General features: G+C 36.5%; 1 protein-coding gene across 2 annotated transcripts in view; it reads left to right on the forward strand.

The window, feature by feature from the left end:
• The first annotated feature begins 676 nt into the window (after positions 1–676).
• The window catches only part of SEC22B (SEC22 homolog B, vesicle trafficking protein), a 63,717-nt gene continuing 44,436 nt past the window's right edge, over positions 677–19,957 (forward strand). Inside the window, exons 1-4 of one of the 2 annotated variants that reach the window (XM_073808948.1) lie at positions 677–895; positions 9,313–9,422; positions 12,143–12,303; positions 13,901–14,047. In XM_073808948.1, coding sequence (XP_073665049.1) covers positions 821–895; positions 9,313–9,422; positions 12,143–12,303; positions 13,901–14,047 — 493 coding nt within the window. In that variant the 5' untranslated portion in view covers positions 677–820. The remainder of the gene's footprint in view (positions 896–9,312; positions 9,423–12,142; positions 12,304–13,900; positions 14,048–19,957) is intronic. The other variant, XM_019920011.3, reaches the window with a different exon arrangement.

Consider the following 19,957-nt stretch of genomic DNA (forward strand, 5'->3'; position numbering starts at 1 on the left):
CCAAAGAAAAAAGAGATGATAACACTTCCTCAAGTGGAATTGTCTAGAGGTTGCTCTGATAGGGAGTGAATGCAGTTACTGGAAGTTTTGCAAGGCTGTCCTGCTACCTATCACCATAGATCCCAGCTTTTGGAAGGGTGACTGAGCTAGGTGATTTCTGAGGTCCTGTAACTTGGTCATTTATTCACACATGCAATTAATACTTTTTTACCAGAAACTGTTCAAGGACCTGGGGATACAGCATAAACAAGCAAAAAACCCCAAAACAACATGCACACTCTCACACACAGACAAAAATCTCTTCCTAGAAATATACAAATACAGAAAATATTTTGTACAGGATATACAATATAAAAAATAAAATATGAAAATACCGGTATATAGCTTGTCAGTTTTTTCATATACCCTTCATCTAAGTACCCATTAATTCCCACCCTCATTCCCAGCCCTCTCCCCAAGCTTAAAGTATCAGAAACTAGAAAATTCTATTTCAGTTTGTGTGCCATGCCCTCTCACGCGTCAAGGCTTATTCGAAGCTGGAAATCCAGAAAAGTGGGCGGGGCCTTGGAAGTTTCTGAAGGTGGAAGGAGATACGGCGGAACTTGTGTGCTGTAGCTGTGGTTCTCGGTGGGAAGCCAATTCTGAGGACCGGTAGTGGAGAGCTCTGGAGCTTGTTTCCGGCCACCTCAGCGGGAATCGGAGACGCGAGCAGCTGGGTCTTTGGGAACTGAGGTAGAGGTATTACTGTTGTCGCGGCGGAGCAAGTTAAGACGCACCTACGGCCGTCCGGGCCAGTGTTGAGTTTCCGTAGCCTGTGAAGATGGTGTTGCTCACGATGATCGCCCGAGTGGCGGACGGGCTCCCGTTGGCCGCCTCGATGCAGGAGGACGAACAGGTGAGCTGCTAGATCCCCGGGACCCCAAGTTCCTGTCAGAGCGCTGTGCTCTCAGCACGGGATTCCTCCTTAGGACGCGGGAGACCCTTATGGCCTCCCAGGCGTTTCTGACCCCTCTGAAGTGCTTTTCCTCTTTTGGCAGTGGAGAAAAATAAGTCTTGTTAGAATAAATCTCTGTTAGAATAAATCTTGCCTGAAGGCGGAGGTAGATTTTTGTGTTACCTGTTTCTTTTTAGAAAAACTCTCTGGAGAAGGGATAGGTTTGGCTGATTGTGATTATCCAGTGTTCTGTAATTCTTTAGGGACTTTGTTAAAATTCAAGATTTCTTTTTTTTTTTGCTGTTAATAAGGCTGACTGACAGGTCCTGGGAAAAATCAGCTCCTAAGTCCTCTTTTCGTAGCACCTGATCCTTGACCTAGTTTACTGACATCTAGTGAAAGCAGATGAGGTATTATTGCCACATGTATGCACCTGTTTGAAGTTCAGTACTGTACCTTCTTTCAAAGTTATGCCTAATTCCCACCTCCAATAAGCCTTACTAAATTTCTGTTGTTGGAATTATAACCCTTGTGTTATATTCCTGTAATGCTTTGTACCTTTATTTTACAATTTTGCCTTTGTCTTTCAAAGTTTCCTAGCAGGCAAACGAGAACTCTTAGTCATCTATGTGTTTCCCATAGCTTTTACAATAGCAGCCTTGTGCTAGTAGGTGCTCAAAAATGTATTGCGTTGATTAAAAAAACAAAACAAAACCTCTAGATAGCTTGAGAGGAAGAGGCTTTGTGCCTTAAAATCACAAGGCAAATTTCTGGTGTGAGACAAGCTCCTGGAGCAAGGTCAGGAAGTTCCTGAAGAAAGGAGGCTGAGAATGAAATTTATATAATTTATTTAAAGTGTTCAACTTTATCTTACTTTATCATACAACCCAAGTAATGTAATTTTAAAAAAAAACAAAACCTCAAGGCCTAAAAAAAGATGAATATTTTGCACATTTTTTTGAACTTTTCATTCATATATTCATGAAAAAAAAAACCTCATTAAACACATCAGATGTGCCAAGCATGGTGTTAATGCAGGGGTTTGGGGAACATAGTCCCTACTTTCATGGAGCTTACAGTTTAGTGGAGAAACCAGATAACTAACAATTATAATGTAGTATAACTGCTATGGAATAGGAAGAAGTTTCTGTGGTTGAACATGGAAAAGGTATCTAAATTGAGTTTTGGACCTCAGGAAAGTGTTCCCAGAAGAAATGACATCTAAGCCAACGGTAGTGTTTCCTAATTAGGAAAGCTTCTATTTGGTTATATGCCGTTTTAGGTTTGATTTGGAAATATGTTTACTTTCACTTCTAGGAGAGTAATGATACAGATTGTGAAGTTGCTAAGTTGCTTAGCAGGTCATGCTAAGTGAAATATTTTCTATTTATTCCACAAGACAAAGTCTAAGTTGAGATAAAATTTGAAAAATATAGCATACCCTGAATTTTCAATTGTGAAATATTTTTCTCTTGTCCAATGTTAACATTTTCCAGGACTGTGCAGAAGGAGTGAAATTGCTACAATGAATGCAGGAACATGATTTGAAAAAAGGGAGATGGTGTGGGGGAAATTTTCCTTGAAGGATATGTAGTTTGATTAAGAAGTAGTTTTCCCAAAGGGACAGAAATCTGGTCAGTTTTCCAGCTATTGCTTTGAATTCCAATGTGGGCAAAGAATATAAATTGGATTTGAAAGTCCATATATCAGTAGGCTCTTATTCTCTGCCTTCATACTTCATTGAAAAAATTAGTTGATTTATTACTGTGTGTTTCTTAATTCCAAATTAGGTATCAGTTTACTAAGATGGGTTGCTTTGTTTAATTGACAAGGAAAGATATTTTACACAGAAATATTTTTGTGATTGTAATTCCATAGTGATTTCCTTTAGGAATTTTGACTTTGAATGATAACGTCTTTCCAAAACTTTTAATATCTGCAAAAATATGAATCTTTGACTTATTTTTACTATTATAATAGTATACAGAACATTTATAGAGTGCCTACTACATACCACCCATTGTGTTAAGCCTGTTAAATGCATGATTTCATTCAATCTTCATACCAACTATTAGGATAGGTACTATTATTATCCCCATTTATAGATAAGGAATCTCTGAGGCTAAGAGAGCATAGGTCTCTTGCTTAAGGTCGCACAGCTAATAAGTAGCACAACAGAATTTTTCACCAGGGTTCCTCCCTGCCTCCTTTTTTTCCCTTCCTTCCTTCCCTGTTAACCTACAACCACTATGTTAGTTCCAGGTACATAACATAGTGATTTGATAGTTCTTTCATCAGGGTTTTTTAACTTCGGCACTGTTGACATTTTGGAATGGATAATTCTTTGTTGTGGGAAAACTGTCCTGTGCATTGTAGGATGTCTAGCAGCATCCTTGGCCTCTACACCTTATATGCCAATAGCACTGCCACCACCCTCCGTCTAGTTGTGACAACCAAAAATATTTCCTGACATTGCTGCATGTCACCTGCGGGGAGGAGGGGCAAAATCACCCCTGGTTGAGAACCACTGTTTTGGTTTAAAAAAAATTTTTTTTAAATTAAGATACAGTTGATTCACAATATTATATAAGTTTGAGATGTACAACATAGTGATTCACAATTGTTACAGGTTATACTCCTTTATAGTTATACACGTTTATAATTACTATAAAATATTGGCTATATTCCCTGTGCTGTACAATATATCCTTGTAGCTTATTTATTTTATACATAGTAGTTTGTACCTCTTAATCCCCTACCCCTAGCATGCCCCTCTTCCCTTCCCTCTCCCCACTGGTAACCACTAGTTTGTTCTTTTTAATCAATATCTGTTTGATTCTACACTACAGGCTTAGTACCTAACTGCTTCACTTGTTCTAAGACATTTTAGTAATGTATTTACTTCTTAGGAGTCTGGAAATAACTTTGTAAGAAATGGCTATCTTGATCAAATAGTTTTATAGTTAAGTACCCTAATTGTCCGGGCCAAATAATTCAATGTATTCTTTCAATTATTTACATTGATAAGAAATACCATATCTTAGGTGGTTACTAGATGCTAGTCCTTGTACAAACTGTCTTCTCACTGGAGGTGAACAATTATTCAAATAATACAATAGAGCGTTTAAAAAAAAAGATACAGAGTATCTTATGCACTGTTTCCTCTGTGCTATAACTAGAAATGTAGGCCTAAGACAGGTAGATGAACTTTTCTTTTCCAACCTAGACTCTCTGATATTCTATCTATTTCTTCCTTTCTGATGTATTTCTCCTTTTTAGATGTTTGCAATTTCTTTATCTACCTTTCTGTTCTACCTCAAAATGAACCATATTCTCTTCAGGTGTTAGATATAACTGAGTACAGGGCAGGGAACTCCCAAGAAGCAGATAGTCTTTTGTACAGTTAAACTGGCGCACTCGCCCAATCATTGAGGGTTGATTAATCACCTTACTGTTATTGCTGTTAGAAGAAAATGGTTGGTTCTTGGTGCCCCTGGCCTTTGATCAATAGAGTTCAACAGGAATTTACAAATGATAAGAGCTTAGCTAAACATTCTTATAAAGGCAAAAGATGGCATTTGATACAACTACTTGTTCAGCAGTCATAGGTGACAGCAATAAAAAGGATTGTGATTGTGTGGCAATTTACTACCCTGTACCTCCTGCATTTTGTATACAGAACCACATCCTAAATATACTGATGATCTCAAATTAGTTTCAGAATTTGTGTAGACATTCACATCTACTTCATTATTGGATTGCTAACAGCTGTCTTCATTATACTGTATATAAGTTTCATCAAGTCTGTTCTAGATGAAGTAGAAAACAGAATTAGGACATCTAATCTAACTATTTTTAGATAGACTGGCTGACTGTGAGCCCTTTGTGACTGTAATCTTGAAAGTGAACCTAGGGTTTATCGGTAAAGCCATGATTATGTTGTTATGTGAGATCTAGATCAGAGCTGCCATATGGTTTCTTGAGCATTTCCTATGAATTAGATTTAATATTAAATAGTAAGATATCACCTAGAAGGTGGATCTACCATTACTGAAGCAATTTTAATTATACAGGTGTTATAGCATGCTTAGGAGCAGGGGCTTCAGAGCTAGACTGCCTGGGTTCATATCCTAGCCCCTCCCCTTATTGGCCCCAAGTCCTAACATTGTTCAAATCCTAGCCCCTCCCCTTATTGGCCCCAAGTCCTAATATTGTGGGTACAAATACGCAGTAAATAGGAATGGATGAATGAATAATTTTCCCATTATAAAATTAATTTCTGATTATTGTAGGAAATTGAGTAAATATGTACAAACAAAAGGACCAAAAAAGTTAATGGTGATTTTTTTTTTTTTTTTTTACCATTAAAAGTAGTGGTAAAATTAAGTAATCCCTACTTGAGTTATATCCACTTGATGTCTAACCTTAATCTTTGTGTGTGTGTTTAAAATCAAATAATCGGTAATACTGTAATACTGTTCCACCTAATTTTTTTCACTTAGTGTATAATGAATATCTTCTCATATCATTAAATATTACACAGCATCATTTTAATGGCTCTGTAGTATTCCATTATATAAATATATACCATATGTTATTTTTTTTAACATCTTAATTGGAGTGTAATTGCTTTACAGTGTTGTGTTAGAAGATGTGGAATTGTTGGATAAAACATTACGCAAAATTTTTTAATTTCTAATACATATTGTCAAAATAACTACCAGGAAGACTGTGCCAGCATCATGCTGCCAGGAATGGTAATGCCAACTGAACCAGCATTGTAAAATGTTGGTTGGCATGCTGTAATTCCTATGTAGATATGTCCCCAGTGTTATACATTGGCAGTCACTGCTTTGTTCATTGTAAATTCCTGAAATTGTAGCATGCTTTTGGCCATAGTTTCTTGTAGGTCGTACAGTTGTTAGTCTCTTTCTCTCAGATTGCAGTAGTATTTACAGTGCCTCTTATAAAGTCAAAGGATTTGTGCTAATCTTCATTTCACTGACAGTTTTTTGCCATTTCTTTTTTTTAATTGAAGTGTAGTTGGTTTACTATATTATATTAGTTTCACACTTAGAATATAGTGATTCAATATTTTTATAGATTATACTTCATTTTAAAGTTGTTATAAAATATTGGCTATATTCCCTGTGCCGCACAATATATCCATGTAGCTTTTTTATTTTATACATAGTAGTTTGTACCTCTTAATCCCCCCTACTGCTGTCTTGCGCCTCTTCCCTCCCCTCTTCTTACTGGTAGCCACTAGTTTGTTCTCTATATCTGCAGGTCTGTTTCTGATTTGTTATATTCATTCATTTGTTTTATTTTTTAGATTCCACCTATAAGTGATAACATACAGTATTTGTCTTTTTCTGACTTATTTCACTAAGCATAATACCCTCTAGGTTCATCCATGTTGTTGCAAATGGTAGAATTTCATTCTTTTTATTTGCCGTGCATTTTTTTAACTAGTTCCTTTAAGGTGCTCACCTGCCTTTAGCTGTCAAAAAACTTATAATTAACATTTGTGGTTGTGGTTATTTTATGAATACCTCTGAGACACTGATTTAATTGATTTGGGGGTGGAGATTGAGCAGGAGTAGTTATTTTAAGAATTCTAGGTGTGCTTCCCTGGTGGCGCAGTGATTGAGAGTCCGCCTGTCGATGCAGGGGACACGGGTTCGCACCCCGGTCCGGGAAGATCCTGCATGCCGCGGAGCGGCTGGGCCTGTGAGCCACGGCCGCTGAGCCTGCACGTCCGGAGCCTGTGCTCCGCAACCGGAGAGGCAACAACAGTGAGAGGCCCGTGTACCGCAAAAAAAAAAAAAAGAATTCTAGGTGATTCTTGTGTGAAGCCAAGGTTGAAAATCATTGGTCTATGTTGGTATTATTTCTTGGCACTTTAGTAGCGTCTCCAACTTTGTTTGCATCCCTTTAATCTACTGTTGTGGGGTCAGATATCTTCGGAATGCCACATAACAACATTGGTGAAGCCAACAGATTGACAAGTACCACTCAAATTTAGGAACATAGGATATTGTGCACTAGTTCAAAGCATGTGATGGTATTCACTCTCCCCAACTGGCTGACCAGTCACGAGAAAAACAATGTATAGATTAGTAATACTGTTTAATATGATAATGTTAATATACATTATAATGTTAATTATTACAAAGTATTGTTAATATATAACAATATACATATACATGTTAATGTAGGAGTATTTCTCAAGTGAACAGCCTTATAACAAATCGTTGCCATAAAAACAGTGCTAAACTACAAATCGATACTTCTAGTGGTCTCTGCCTAACTCCCCTGGTTCACCTCATGCTTATTTACTTCCTTATTTATATTGAAATTTCCAGTTCACCATTTAATTTTTTTTATTTTATCTTATTTTGAGTTATAATTGACATATAACATTATATTAGTTTCAGATGTACAACACAGTGATTCAATATTTGTAGACACTGTGAAATGATCACCACAATAAGTCTAGTTACCCTCCATCATGAAAAAACAGTTATGAAAATTTTTATTCTTTTTTCTTCTTGTGATGAGGACATTTAAGTTTTACTGTCTTAACAACTTTCAAATAATGCAATACAGTATTATTAACTATAGTCACCATGCTGTACATTATATCCTCATGACTTATTTTATAACTGGAAGTTTGTGCTTTTTGATTCCCTTCACCCATTTCGCCCACTCCCCGACCCACCTCCCCTCTGGCAGTCACCAGTCCATTCTCTATCTATGAGCTTGTTTTTTGAGCAGGATTCCAGTCTTTTTTAATGGCTGAATAGTATTTCATTGTGTATATATACCACATCTTCTTTATCCATTTGTCTGTTGATGAACACTTGATTATTTCCATATCTTGGCTATTGTAAATAATGCTGCAGTGAGCATAGGATGCATATATCTTTTTAAATTAGTGTTTCGTTTTCTTCAGATAAATACCCAGAAGTGGAATTGCTGGATCATGTCGTAGTTCTATTTTTAACTTTTTGAGGAACCTCCATACTGATTTCCATTGTGGCTGCACCCATTTACACTCCCACCAACAGTTCACAAGGGTTCCCTTTTCTCCACATCCTCACCAACACTTGTTATTTCTTGTCTTTTTGATAATAGCCATTCTAACAGGAGTGAGGTGATATCTCATTGTGGTTTTGATTTGCACTTCCAGTTCACTATTTTAAATATAGCTTAGAATCCTATACTTGTACATTTGTTTATCTGCCAGTTACACGATTTTATCATTGCTTCCTTGACTGATTTTACTCTCAGCTCAGTGGTTCACCATCTGGAATTTTAAGTTTCACTTTGTACTTTCTCATAGTTATACCGTAGGTCCAATCCCTAGGAGAACCCTGTGTAAACACTTTTCTATTTAAACATTTAGTTATTAAACATCTACCAAGGAGAGACAGTGTTAGATCTTTCAATTCAAACTAAATAATCCAAAATAAAATAATTCCTTCCCATCACATGGCAAAAGTTATTTGTTTGTTTCCCCCAGTATGTGGATGAATAAATAATGTATATTTGCTTCCCATTCTTCATGCACTTCTTTTCCATTTTGGATGTAGTATGTTATTGAGGTATGATTTTCTCCTTTTGAAATGACATTGCTGTTTCCTCCAGTAGACTTCTTCCTCTCTTTAAAAAATATTGTAAAATCATTTAGAAATTGTTTAGGAAAATATTGCCTGTAACTCTATCATCCAAATGTTATTATTTTCATTTTTGTATGAACATACCCCTTGCTACCCAGACTTTTGCTATCCAAACTCAGGAACCAAATAGATTTATTTAGTAAAGGATATTGGACTTTCCAATCTTTGTCCTTGCTCTTATTCATTTTTACCTAATTGCAGTTATAGTGTTCATAGTAATTTGCAGTCATGGGTGCACACAGTTTTGCTTAAATGCTCAATACTGTAACACTTTATGGAAGATTTTGCTTGATATTTCAGCACAAAAATGAGATGATTCATTCAGTCTGTTGTTCCCAGGACTTTCCCCTGAGTATGGAACATGTTGTACAGTTCTCTGCCAGTAACTGTGCAAGTGAAATGGGTTAGGAGGAGGGCACTGACCTAATACTGGAAAGAACACTGGATTGAAAGAGTGCCTTAAGGAGTACACTTTTGCTTTATAGCAAATAACTATTGTGACTTTGTTGAAAAACTGGGGATTTGGTCCTCCTTTTTTCTCTAAAATAGGCCACTTTTATTTTGTTAAAATAAATCTTACTAACCTGTACATGAAGGACCGTAGTCACATAGTGTCCTCAAAATATGATGCTTCTCACAAATTGGTACTGCTTTTTTGGTGGAAAATTCTTAAATGAAGGTGTCTTCTTTCAGTCTGGCCGGGACCTTCAACAGTACCAGAGTCAGGCTAAGCAACTCTTTCGAAAGTTGAATGAACAGTCCCCTACCAGATGCACCTTGGAAGCTGGTGCCATGACTTTTCAGTGAGTATAGTCCTGATTTCTTTGTGATTATTTAAATATGAAATACAGTAAATACAAGTAACACCTGATAAGAATGGGAACTTTTTTAAAAGTAAAGGTAACTTTAAAACTATAGTCGCTCCATGGAAGCAACTTTCCTGGCTCTAATTCTGCAAAACTGAAATCTTGGTTTCTTTATTCAATTTCCATACAATAATTCAACCTGTTATCCTGTGTCTAGTAAATGCTATACATATCATGCAGTAATAGGTAACTTTTGCTTTGGGAGCTTCTTGGAGCCAGACACATGTAGGTTAGTACCCTTGCTCAAACATTTACTGACAGTGTAACCTTGAGCAACTCACATGTACTTCTCTGGGCCTCAGTTTCCTCTATAAAATAGGGAATCATAGTTTTGTGAGGATTATGAGAGAATCCATGTCTATCACTTAACATCTTGTCTGGCACATAGAGAATAGTCAATAAGTGTTAGTTTTTATTTAGAAAAAAGAAAATTATAAAAGATAATTTAAGGGCATCTAATCAGTGGTCATAGACAATGCATACAGCTGAGAGAGGGATCAAAGCAACTTTATTGGATTTCAGATTATCTACAAATAATTGGTATTAAATGTTTAATACATGTCAAGTTTGAAGTTGATAAAACAGGAAGGATTTAACAAGAAAAGAGAGGGCAGGAAGATCAGGTGAAAATAAAAAGGAATAAGCTAAATAATCCTTACCATGTTAGGAACGCAGATACCAAGATAATATAGACCTGGGAAGAACCTGCTCTGTTTAACTCAAACAAACAAATGCTTTACTCATCAAGAACAAGCAAACAAGTATAAAGAATCAAAACCAAAACAAAACCCTGGCCTATTGGTTAATAAAGTAGTGAATATTAAGTTTTGTAAGGTATTTCAATATCAAAAAATATTAGAGGCACTTCATTATATAGTATTTTTATCTCTACCATGGGTTAGGAACAAAAAAGATGTAGGAAAGATCTCATGGAATTGAAGAGAGATTTTCTTCTGCTTGGTTCTTTATAATCTCATCTCTTCCTTTATTTCCATCTAAGAACTGTTTATTAAAGATTTATTCTTTGTCAGACAGTGTATTAAGTCTTGCCTGTAATGTTTTACCTTATCCTCTTATTAGCAGAGAGAGACATATACACAAACAACTATACTGTAATACCTTAGGACAAGAAGTGCTGTAGAGCAGAGAGAGGGAAGCAATAAATTCCCATTTATAGAGAGTAAGTTTCAGGAAAGGGGAAAGAGGGAGGGAGAATAGAGAGAAATTTCACAGAAAAAATTATAGTAGAATTGAGCATATGAAAATGAACAAGGTTTCTCCAGGTACATAAAATAATATTATAGTTAGAAAAAAACAATATAAGCAGAAGTCCACGAGCATGTGAAAGAACCTAGCTTATTGGAGAACAACATGTTGTTCGGTGTGTTAGGATATATGATAGAAAGCAGGATATATGATGGAAAGCAGCCTACACTTGTTTTGGAGGGCTCCGAATACTATACCAAGGTGTATGATTTTATTTTATAGGTAGTAGGGAACCTCTAGAGTTTTTAAGCAATATCATATTTACTTTTTAGGAATAAAGCTAGTGGTTTAGAAGATGGTCTAGACTGAAGGCAAGGAGACTGGTTAATTTAGGTGCCCAAGCAAGAAATAGGACAGCAGTATTATTATTATTGTTGTTGTTATTATTATTATTTTAAAGGGCATGAGAGATCATATAATATAATAGACTATAAACTATGCTCTGTGGAATCATAGGATGCCTTAGGAAAGACATAGAAAGGACAGGGGTGGGGGTATGTGTAATGCTTTGGGCCCTTAAACTCCTACTTAAGCTAAAGAACTTCTCATTTTATTTGCTGTACATATTAGTCTTCTGGATATAATTTTTGCTGAAATAAAGAGTACTATGGCTAAAAAGTTTGAATACCACTGAGTAACCTAACCTCTTTCCAAAACTATCTCAGACATGTAGTCACATAGCCTCTTCCAGACTGCCAGGGAGCTCACTCTCGCAAGAGGAGTCAGTTCTGTTATTGAACAATTTGCAGTCAATACAGAGTTCTCCTATCCTGGAAATTCGGGAATATTATTAGTCCTGATATTATTTTCTGTACCCAGTAAATATTGTGACATTAACTTCCAACTTTTAAATATCTACAAAAATTTCCAATTCCACTATTTTTCTTACAGCTGGAAGAAATTTAAATGTGTATATACTTGTTTACCACACATAATCAAAGGGTAGATGGAGTCACAACTCCAAGTTTTCAAGAAAAAGTCTTATGTATTAAGATATTTTAGTTGAAGAATTATGTAATGAATAAATATGTCTAAATACTCCTTTTGGAATATACTTCTAATAATGGGAAGATGTTTGCGTTCTGATTCCAGTGATTTTTGGTTTGAAATTGACTTTCTGATTTAGTTAGCCTCAAAGGGCTTGGGCAAGAATATTTTCAAAAGTTTGTATAGGGAATTCCCTGGTGGTCCAGTGGTTAAGACTCCACACTTTCACTGCCAAGGGCCCAGGTTCAATCCCTGGATGGGGAACTAAGATCCCACAAGCTGTGTGGCATGGCCAAAAAAAAAACAAAACAAAGATTTGTATGGCACTGAGAGTCTATTTCAGATTGTTGGAGGTGTTGTTAATCTACAAACAACTTTTTCTTGCTTTTCTTTTGTCTCTGCAGCTACATTATTGAACAGGGGGTGTGTTATTTGGTTCTGTGTGAAGCTGCCTTCCCTAAAAAGTTGGCTTTTGCCTACCTAGAAGATTTACATTCAGAGTTTGATGAACAGCATGGGAAGAAGGTGCCAACTGTGTCTAGACCCTATTCCTTTATTGAGTTCGGTACGTTTTTGCGCATCACCTTTCTATCAAGGGAGTAGTCGATATGCAGAAGCTATTGATATAATTTTGACACATTTTTTTTTTCTTTATGCTTACCTACTGAAGTTTTGGATTCTCCCTCCTAGTCCATGTCTTTTGTCCTTTTGAATGAATGAGGCTTCCTTCTCATAAGTAATTTTCTCTGGTCTTTTGATTTTTTCCTCATAGAACTTGTTGCCCTTTGCTCTTTTTTGTTATTTAGTTTGATTCTTCATTTGGGTAAAAAACTGTGTCTAAAGATCTAGATTGACATGTAATAACAGTTCTTTTTCCCCCCAACCCAACCTCCTCACCTCCCCCACCACACACACACTCACATACTCACACTGAGACTCATTTTATGGAAATCAGAAGGAATGGTGAACGAGATCCTCTAATTTAAGTACTAGAGGATATATGGTATTGGGGCATAACATTTACTACATGCAGAAGTAGTGAGCATGGGTGTCCATATTTGTATAAGAATTATAGAAAGACTCATTACTGGTCAGATCCGGTAAAGTGTCTGATGGCAATAGATCAAAGGAAATGGCCTTTAAGTAGAGGAAGTGAGAACAAGTATGATTAGACTACATCACTGACATTTTTAGTTAAAAAAAAAATTGGTTTTACTATCTCTGAATTTCTGAAGTGTTTTGAGTTTGCTAGATAAATGGGTCCTCTTGCTTTTTAGAAATAAAGAAATCTAGCAAAGCATTCCAGTGTTTCAAAACTATAAACTCTCCAAGTGCTAATTTATAATGTCTGGTTTTGCAAATTTTATTTTTTTAGACAATAGCGGTTCAGTAAACCCAATAAAAAAATAAGACTGCTGTATCAAGGTCACACAGGAAATAGTTGGTATACTCAAATTAGCTTAAAGAATTTATATACAGAGATATGAATGGGTTATAGATGAACTGTAAGGTACAGTAACCTGAGACCAGTAGCATGGTAATTGTTATCAACCCTAAGCCTGAATGGATAAGAGAAAGCAGTTTCTGGAACTAGGAAGGAGAAAATTTATGGAAAAGGCCCATTTGAGAGGAGCAGTAACTTTTGGTAGAGGTATACTGCCAGCCCAAGATGACTTCTCAGGGAGGAGCTAGGGGAATAAATACTTTGATATCACTATCCACTCCCCTTCTTCCGTACTCTTGGGGCTCCCCCATTGGCTGAACCTAACTGGAAGCTAGAGGGCAAAGAACCCATTGATGTAATCCATGCAGGTCAGCTTCCTGCAGGCAGAAAGCAGGCCCAGAAGGGTGGAGAGGAGATCTAGAGGCAAATGAAGGGTATCAAGCACACACATCTTAACAGTTTTTCTAAGAGTTGAAAATATAATCTTTAATAATCATTCTTTTCATAGTTTTGCATTATATAGACATTGGCAAAAACTAATGAGCCTGCAGTTTTGTAGTAGTATTTTGGGAAACGCCTGTCCCATTGATACTCATTCAAAAGCTTGGTTAATCACGAACAGTTGCAGATCCAGGACTAAACTCAGAATTTACTCTTTCCTACTTCTTTGATGGACACGAAAGAAGTTGTTAACAGTCACTTTTCTTCATCATTCTAGATACCTACATTCAGAAAACCAAGAAGCTTTACATTGACAGTCGTGCTCGGAGAAACCTAGGCTCCATCAACACTGAATTGCAAGATGTGCAGAGGATCATGGTGGCCAATATTGAAGAAGTGCTACAACGGGGAGAAGCTCTCTCAGGTCTCTAAAAGCAGTATGAGTCTTATGAATAAGTGGCTCTTAATCCATAGGCAAGGATAGCTTATTTGGGAGTACATTTTATGCTGTCAGATTCTATCTAGTACTGTTAAGAATTCATCTTTCAAAAATGGATTACATTGCAAGCTTCCAATATATATGTTTCTTCCTAGTGTGGTTAGTTTCTATTGAGTTGGAACAATGTAGTCTCATTTCATATCAGAAGCAATTACTGTTTCCAAGATATTTACAAAATTAAATCAATATTTACAGAAACACGTAAGTTAAGGGAAATGAAAAGAAGAATGAGAGGAAATTGTCAAAGATTTATTGCAATAGTTTGCTGAGTAGCCACTTTGGGAGACTTTACTGCTGTCAGATCAAATGTTATAAAATGCCATTTTCACCAAGGCATTCCTCTGCTGAAAAACTTTTAAAACCTGTGACTACAAGATAAGGTCTAGTCTCATCTCCACTTACTTTTCATTCATTCAGTCATTATTAATTGAGTACTTGTAATGTGCAAGGCACTGTGTTCTCTATACTGGAAGAAAAGGAGATTGCAAACGTCTCTCATCCTCTCTAGTTCACAAACATTCTGCCTCAGCCAGGTCAGTGTCCTCATCATCCTGGACCTTCTTTAGGATCTAGATAAGAACTGCCTCTTCAAAAAAGCCTTACCTGATCCTTATATCTCACAATGCATTAATCTCTTTTGTCCTTCCAATTCTTAAAGCACTTACATATGTAATGTTTTTTAGCACGTAATGTGTTATATATATGTGTGTGTACTAATTTACCTAAAAATATATATATTTACCTAACGCTTAAATGTTACCTAAATGTTTAATGTGAGCATATACTCTTTATTGGAGTATAATTGCTTTACAATGCTGTGTTTCTGCTTTATAACAAAGTGAATCAGCTATACATATACATATATCACTATATGTCCTCCCTCTTGCGTCTCCCTCCCACCCTCCCTATCCCACCCCTCTAGGTGGTCACAAAGTACTGAGCTGATCTCCCTGTGCTATGCGGCTGCTTCCCACTAGCTATCTGTTTTACATTTGGTAGTGTATATATGTCCATGCCACTCTCTCACTTTGTCACAGCTTACCCTTCCCCCTCCCCATATCCTCAAGTCTGTTCTCTAGTAAGTCTGTGTCTTTATTCCCATCTTACCCCTAGGTTCTTCATGACATTTTTTTTTCTTAGATTCCATATATATGTGTTAGCATACGGTATTTGTCTTTCTCTTTCTGACTTATTTCACTCTGTGTAAGAGACTCTAGGTCCATCCACCTCACTACAAATAACTCAATTTTGTTTCTTTTTATGGCTGAGTAATATTCCATTGTATATATGTGCCACATCTTCTTTATCCATTCATCCGATGATGGACACTTAGGTTGTTTCCATCTCCTGGCTATTGTAAATAGAGCTGCAATGAACATTTTGGTACATGACTCTTTTTGAATTATGGTTTTCTCAGGGTATATGCCCAGTAGATGGCAGTTCTATTTGTAGTTTTCTAAGGAACCTCCACACTGTTCTCCATAGCGGCTGTACCAATTCACATTACCACCAGCAGTGCAAGAGTGTTCCCTTTTCTTCACACCCTCTCCAGCATTTATTGTTTCTAGATTTTTTGATGATGGCCATTCTGACTGGTGTGAGATGATATCTCATTGTAGTTTTTTTTTTTTTTTTTTTTTTTGCGGTACACGGGCCTCTCATTGCTGTGGCCTCTCCCGTTGCAGAGCACAGGCTCTGGACGTGCAGGCCCAGCAGCCATGGCTCATGGGCCTAGCCGCTCTACGGCATGTGGGATCTTCTCGGACCAGGGCACGAACCCATGTCCCCTGCATCGGCAGGCGGACTCTCAACCACCACGCCACCAGGGAAGCCCTCATTGTAGTTTTGATGTGCATTTCTCTAATGATTAATGATGTTGACCATTCTCTCATGTGTTTGTTGGCAGTCTGTATATCTTCTTTGGAGAAATGTCTATTTAGGTCTTCTGCCCATTTTTGGATTGGATTGTTTGTTTTTTTGTTATTGAGCTGCATGAGCTGGTTGTAAATTTTGCAGATTAATCCTTTGTCAGTTGCTTCATTTGCAAATATTTTCTCGCATTCTGAGGGTTGTCTTTTGGTCTTGTTTATGGTTTCCTTTGCTGTGCAAAAGCTGTGAAGTTTCATTAGGTCCCATTTGTTTATTTTTGTTTTTATTTCCATTTCTCTAGGAGGTGGGTCAAAAAGGATCTTGCTGTGATTTATGTCATAGAGTATTCTGCCTATGTTTTCCTCTAGGAGTTTGATAGTTTCTGGCCTTACATTTAGGTCTTTAATCCATTTTCTGCTTATTTTTGTGTATGGTGTTAGGGAGCGTTCTAATCTCATACTTTTGCATGTACCTGTCCAGTTTTCCCAGCACCACTTATTGAAGAGGCTGTCCTTTCTCCACTGTACATTTCTGCCTCCTTTATCAAAGATAAGGTGACCATATGTGCGTGGGTTTATCTCTGGGCTTTCTATCCTGTTGCATTGATCTATCTTTCTCTTTTTGTGCCAGTACCATACTGTCTTGATTACTGTAGCTTTGTAGTATAGTCTGAAGTCAGGGAGCCTGATTCCTCCAGCTCCGTTTTTCATTCTCAAGATTGCTTTGGGGGTTTCCCTGGTGGCACAGTGGTTCAGAGTCCGCCTGCCGATGCAGGGGACGCGGGTTCGTGCCCCGGTCCAGGAGGATCCCACATGCTGCGGAGCGGCTGGGCCCGTGAGCCATTGCCGCTGAGCCTGCGTGTCCGGAGCCTGTGCTCTGCAATGGGGGAGGCTGCAGTGGTGAGAGGCCTGCGTACCGCAAAAAAAAAAAAAAAAAAAAAAAAAAAAGATTGCTTTGGCTATTCGGGGTCTTTTGTGTTTCCATACAAATTGTGAAATTTTTTGTTCTAGTTCTGTGAAAAATGCCAGTGGTAGTTTGACAAGGATTGCATTGAATCTGTATATTGCTTTGGGTAGTAGAGTCATTTTCACAATATTGATTCTTTCAATCCAAGAACATGGTATATCTATGCATCTATTTGTATCATCTTTAATTTCTTTCATCAGTGTCATAATTTTCTGCATACAGGTCTTTTATTCCTAGATATTTTATTCTTTTTGTTGCAGTGGGAAATGGGAGTGTTTTCTTGATTTCACTTTCAGATTTTTCATCATTAGTGTATAGGAATGCCAGAGATTTCTGTGCATTAATTTTGTATCCTGCTACTTTACCAAATTCATTGATTAGCTCTAGTAGTTTTCTGGTAGCATCTTTAGGATTCTCTATGTATAGTATCATGTCATCTGCAAACAGTGACAGCTTTACTTCTTCTTTTCCAATTTGTATTCCTTTTATTTCCTTTTCTTCTCTGATTGCTGTGGCTAAAACTTCCAAAACTATGTTGAATAAGATTGGTGAGAGTGGGCAACCTTGTCTTGTTCCTGATCTTAGTGGAAATGCTTTCAGTTTTTCACCATTGAGGACGATGTTGGCTGTGGGTTTGTCATATAGATCATATACTTTTTAAAAGTAGTATTTATGTGTTTCATATCTATTTCATATACTTCTTTTATTTCTTTCACAGTAATCATCACAAGTAGTTTCCTTAATGTGTATTTTTTGAATTCAGCCTTGTTACGTATTCATGAATAATGGCTTTTCCTTTATTATGAATTGCAGATTTTAACCTTTATGTTTGTAGTCAGCAGTTATCCCAGCATATAGCTTCAAACTCTTTAAACATCAAATTTTGGATGAGTGAGTCTGTGTAAATTTTCATCATTACAGACTCACAGGTTCTACTTGGGATAAAGTAAACCAGCACAGGAATTTTTCTTAAATCCAAAATTTATATACTGGTCAATTTATCAAAAGTGTAACGGATTTTCTTCTAGTGCTTTGCTGATTGCTACAAAGCTGATAAGCTGATTAAAAAAGAAGTACAGTTCTACCCTTAAATAACTTCATGTGATTAGGAAGATAAGAAAGATTGTCACAGAGTAATTTATAGATAGTATAAGGGAACAAACATCAGTTGAACACTTACATTGTGCTAGGCAATATGGTAGGAGGACTTTACATATATCTTAGTTATTCTTTAGAGTAATCCCATGTGAAGTGGGTGATATCAAACCGGTTTCACAGATAAAGAAGCAAAGACTCAGAAAAGTAGCTTACTATAAAAGTTACACTGCTAGTACCTGGCAGAATTTGTTGGCTTTTGGAGTCCTTGTCCATGTTCAGTGAATGACAGTTTTAAATCATTATATATAGATCTATAGACAATAAGAGCTATAAAAATGTAGAAGGAAGTAGATAAATGAACAGGAAAGATTTCTTGAGTTTTGATAGATCAGGAAGGAGTGAAGAGTGGTATTTTAAGAGGAAGAAAAAGCATATGCTGAACAGAGCATATATGAAGACAGTGGGAAGATTAGGCCACCTCAAAAAATGTTCTCTTCCTCTTTAAGCTTCTGTATAAAAAGAGTCCATCTTTTACACCTTTTTCTCCTTCTAAGTTTTAAAGTTTTAGAGCTAATCAACTTTGCATTTATGACCCAAGAATAGTTCCTGTGGGTTCTTTTAACAAGATCAAATTATGCCTTTTTTACTGCCTAAATATACCTGTTTCTTTTAAGCCATAGGTTTTATTTTTTATCCAAAGATGTCACCCTATTAGACTGTAAATTCCACAGATATAGAGATCATGTATGTTTTGATCATAATTGTATCCTCTAGCACTTCTCATGGTGCCCATAACATGAATATTTGCTAAATGACTTCTCCAAGCAATAACTTTGTCTTTGTGATACTATGTGTTTCCAAATGTTCCAGTGTAAAGGAATTCTCTTAACTATTAATTATTTCATATGACCTAATATTTATTTCCTTGCCCAGTTATTCTCAGCAGATTTAGATTCATGTAGCAAATATTTATTTATTGATTTTTCACTGTATTTTTCACTGACTATATGCCAGATCACATTCTAGGCACTGGGAATATAGTAATAAACACAGTAGTAGTTAAAAACCTCTGTCCAATGGATTGTACATTCTAGTAGACAGGCTGGAAAGATTCCTTGCAGCATTGTCATGGCTATTTCTCATCCCTTAACTGCTTTTTGCACTAGGTGCTTTTCTTACAGGACGAGTTCTAATTTGGAAATGGCTGGCATGCCTGTGTTATTAAGTAATGCCACATTTCTCAGTCAAAACCAGTCTCTATTAAGCAACTCCAAATATTCCAAAAGCATTCTCCAAGGAAGAACAAATAAATTCAGATTGCAATATAGTTTTTCAGAATTTTAAAGAAGTAAAAAGTTTTATTAGAATTTATTTATGCCAAACTGAGAGTTTGTTTTTATTATTAAAAACATGCCATATATTTTAAGCCCAGTCTAGCTTGTGTATATCTGACTATTTCTCTAAGTGCTCAGTTAACAATTAAGAGACTGACATTACAAATGTCCTTATAGGAGAAAAGAAAAACTTTGCCTAAGATTCTAAAAAGCTTAATTTAGTAGATATTGGTGGTTTTCTAGCACCTGTGATTGTATTTTCATTATAATACAGCTTTCCTGTATCTGTTAAAATATAATTTCTGATAGCTTTATCTTCATAATAATAGTCTTTACTATGTGGAAAGTCTTAGAAATTTGGTAGCAGTCACCACTGAGATATAGCTTAATACTCAGTGTCTGGTTCTTTGAATTTTGTGGTTACCTGCATCTTTTATCTTACCTGGATTATCATTTGTCAAAATATGAGCAAATATGATTTAGACCATTAAGAGATTATGAAGATAGTTATGGTCAGCTAACGTTTGTCAAGTGTTTATTGTATGTAGGCATTGTGCCCACTTTACAG

The sequence above is a fragment of the Tursiops truncatus genome, chromosome 1, assembly GCF_011762595.2.
Source record: "Tursiops truncatus isolate mTurTru1 chromosome 1, mTurTru1.mat.Y, whole genome shotgun sequence".
In the NCBI taxonomy this organism is placed as follows: Eukaryota; Metazoa; Chordata; class Mammalia; order Artiodactyla; family Delphinidae; genus Tursiops; species Tursiops truncatus.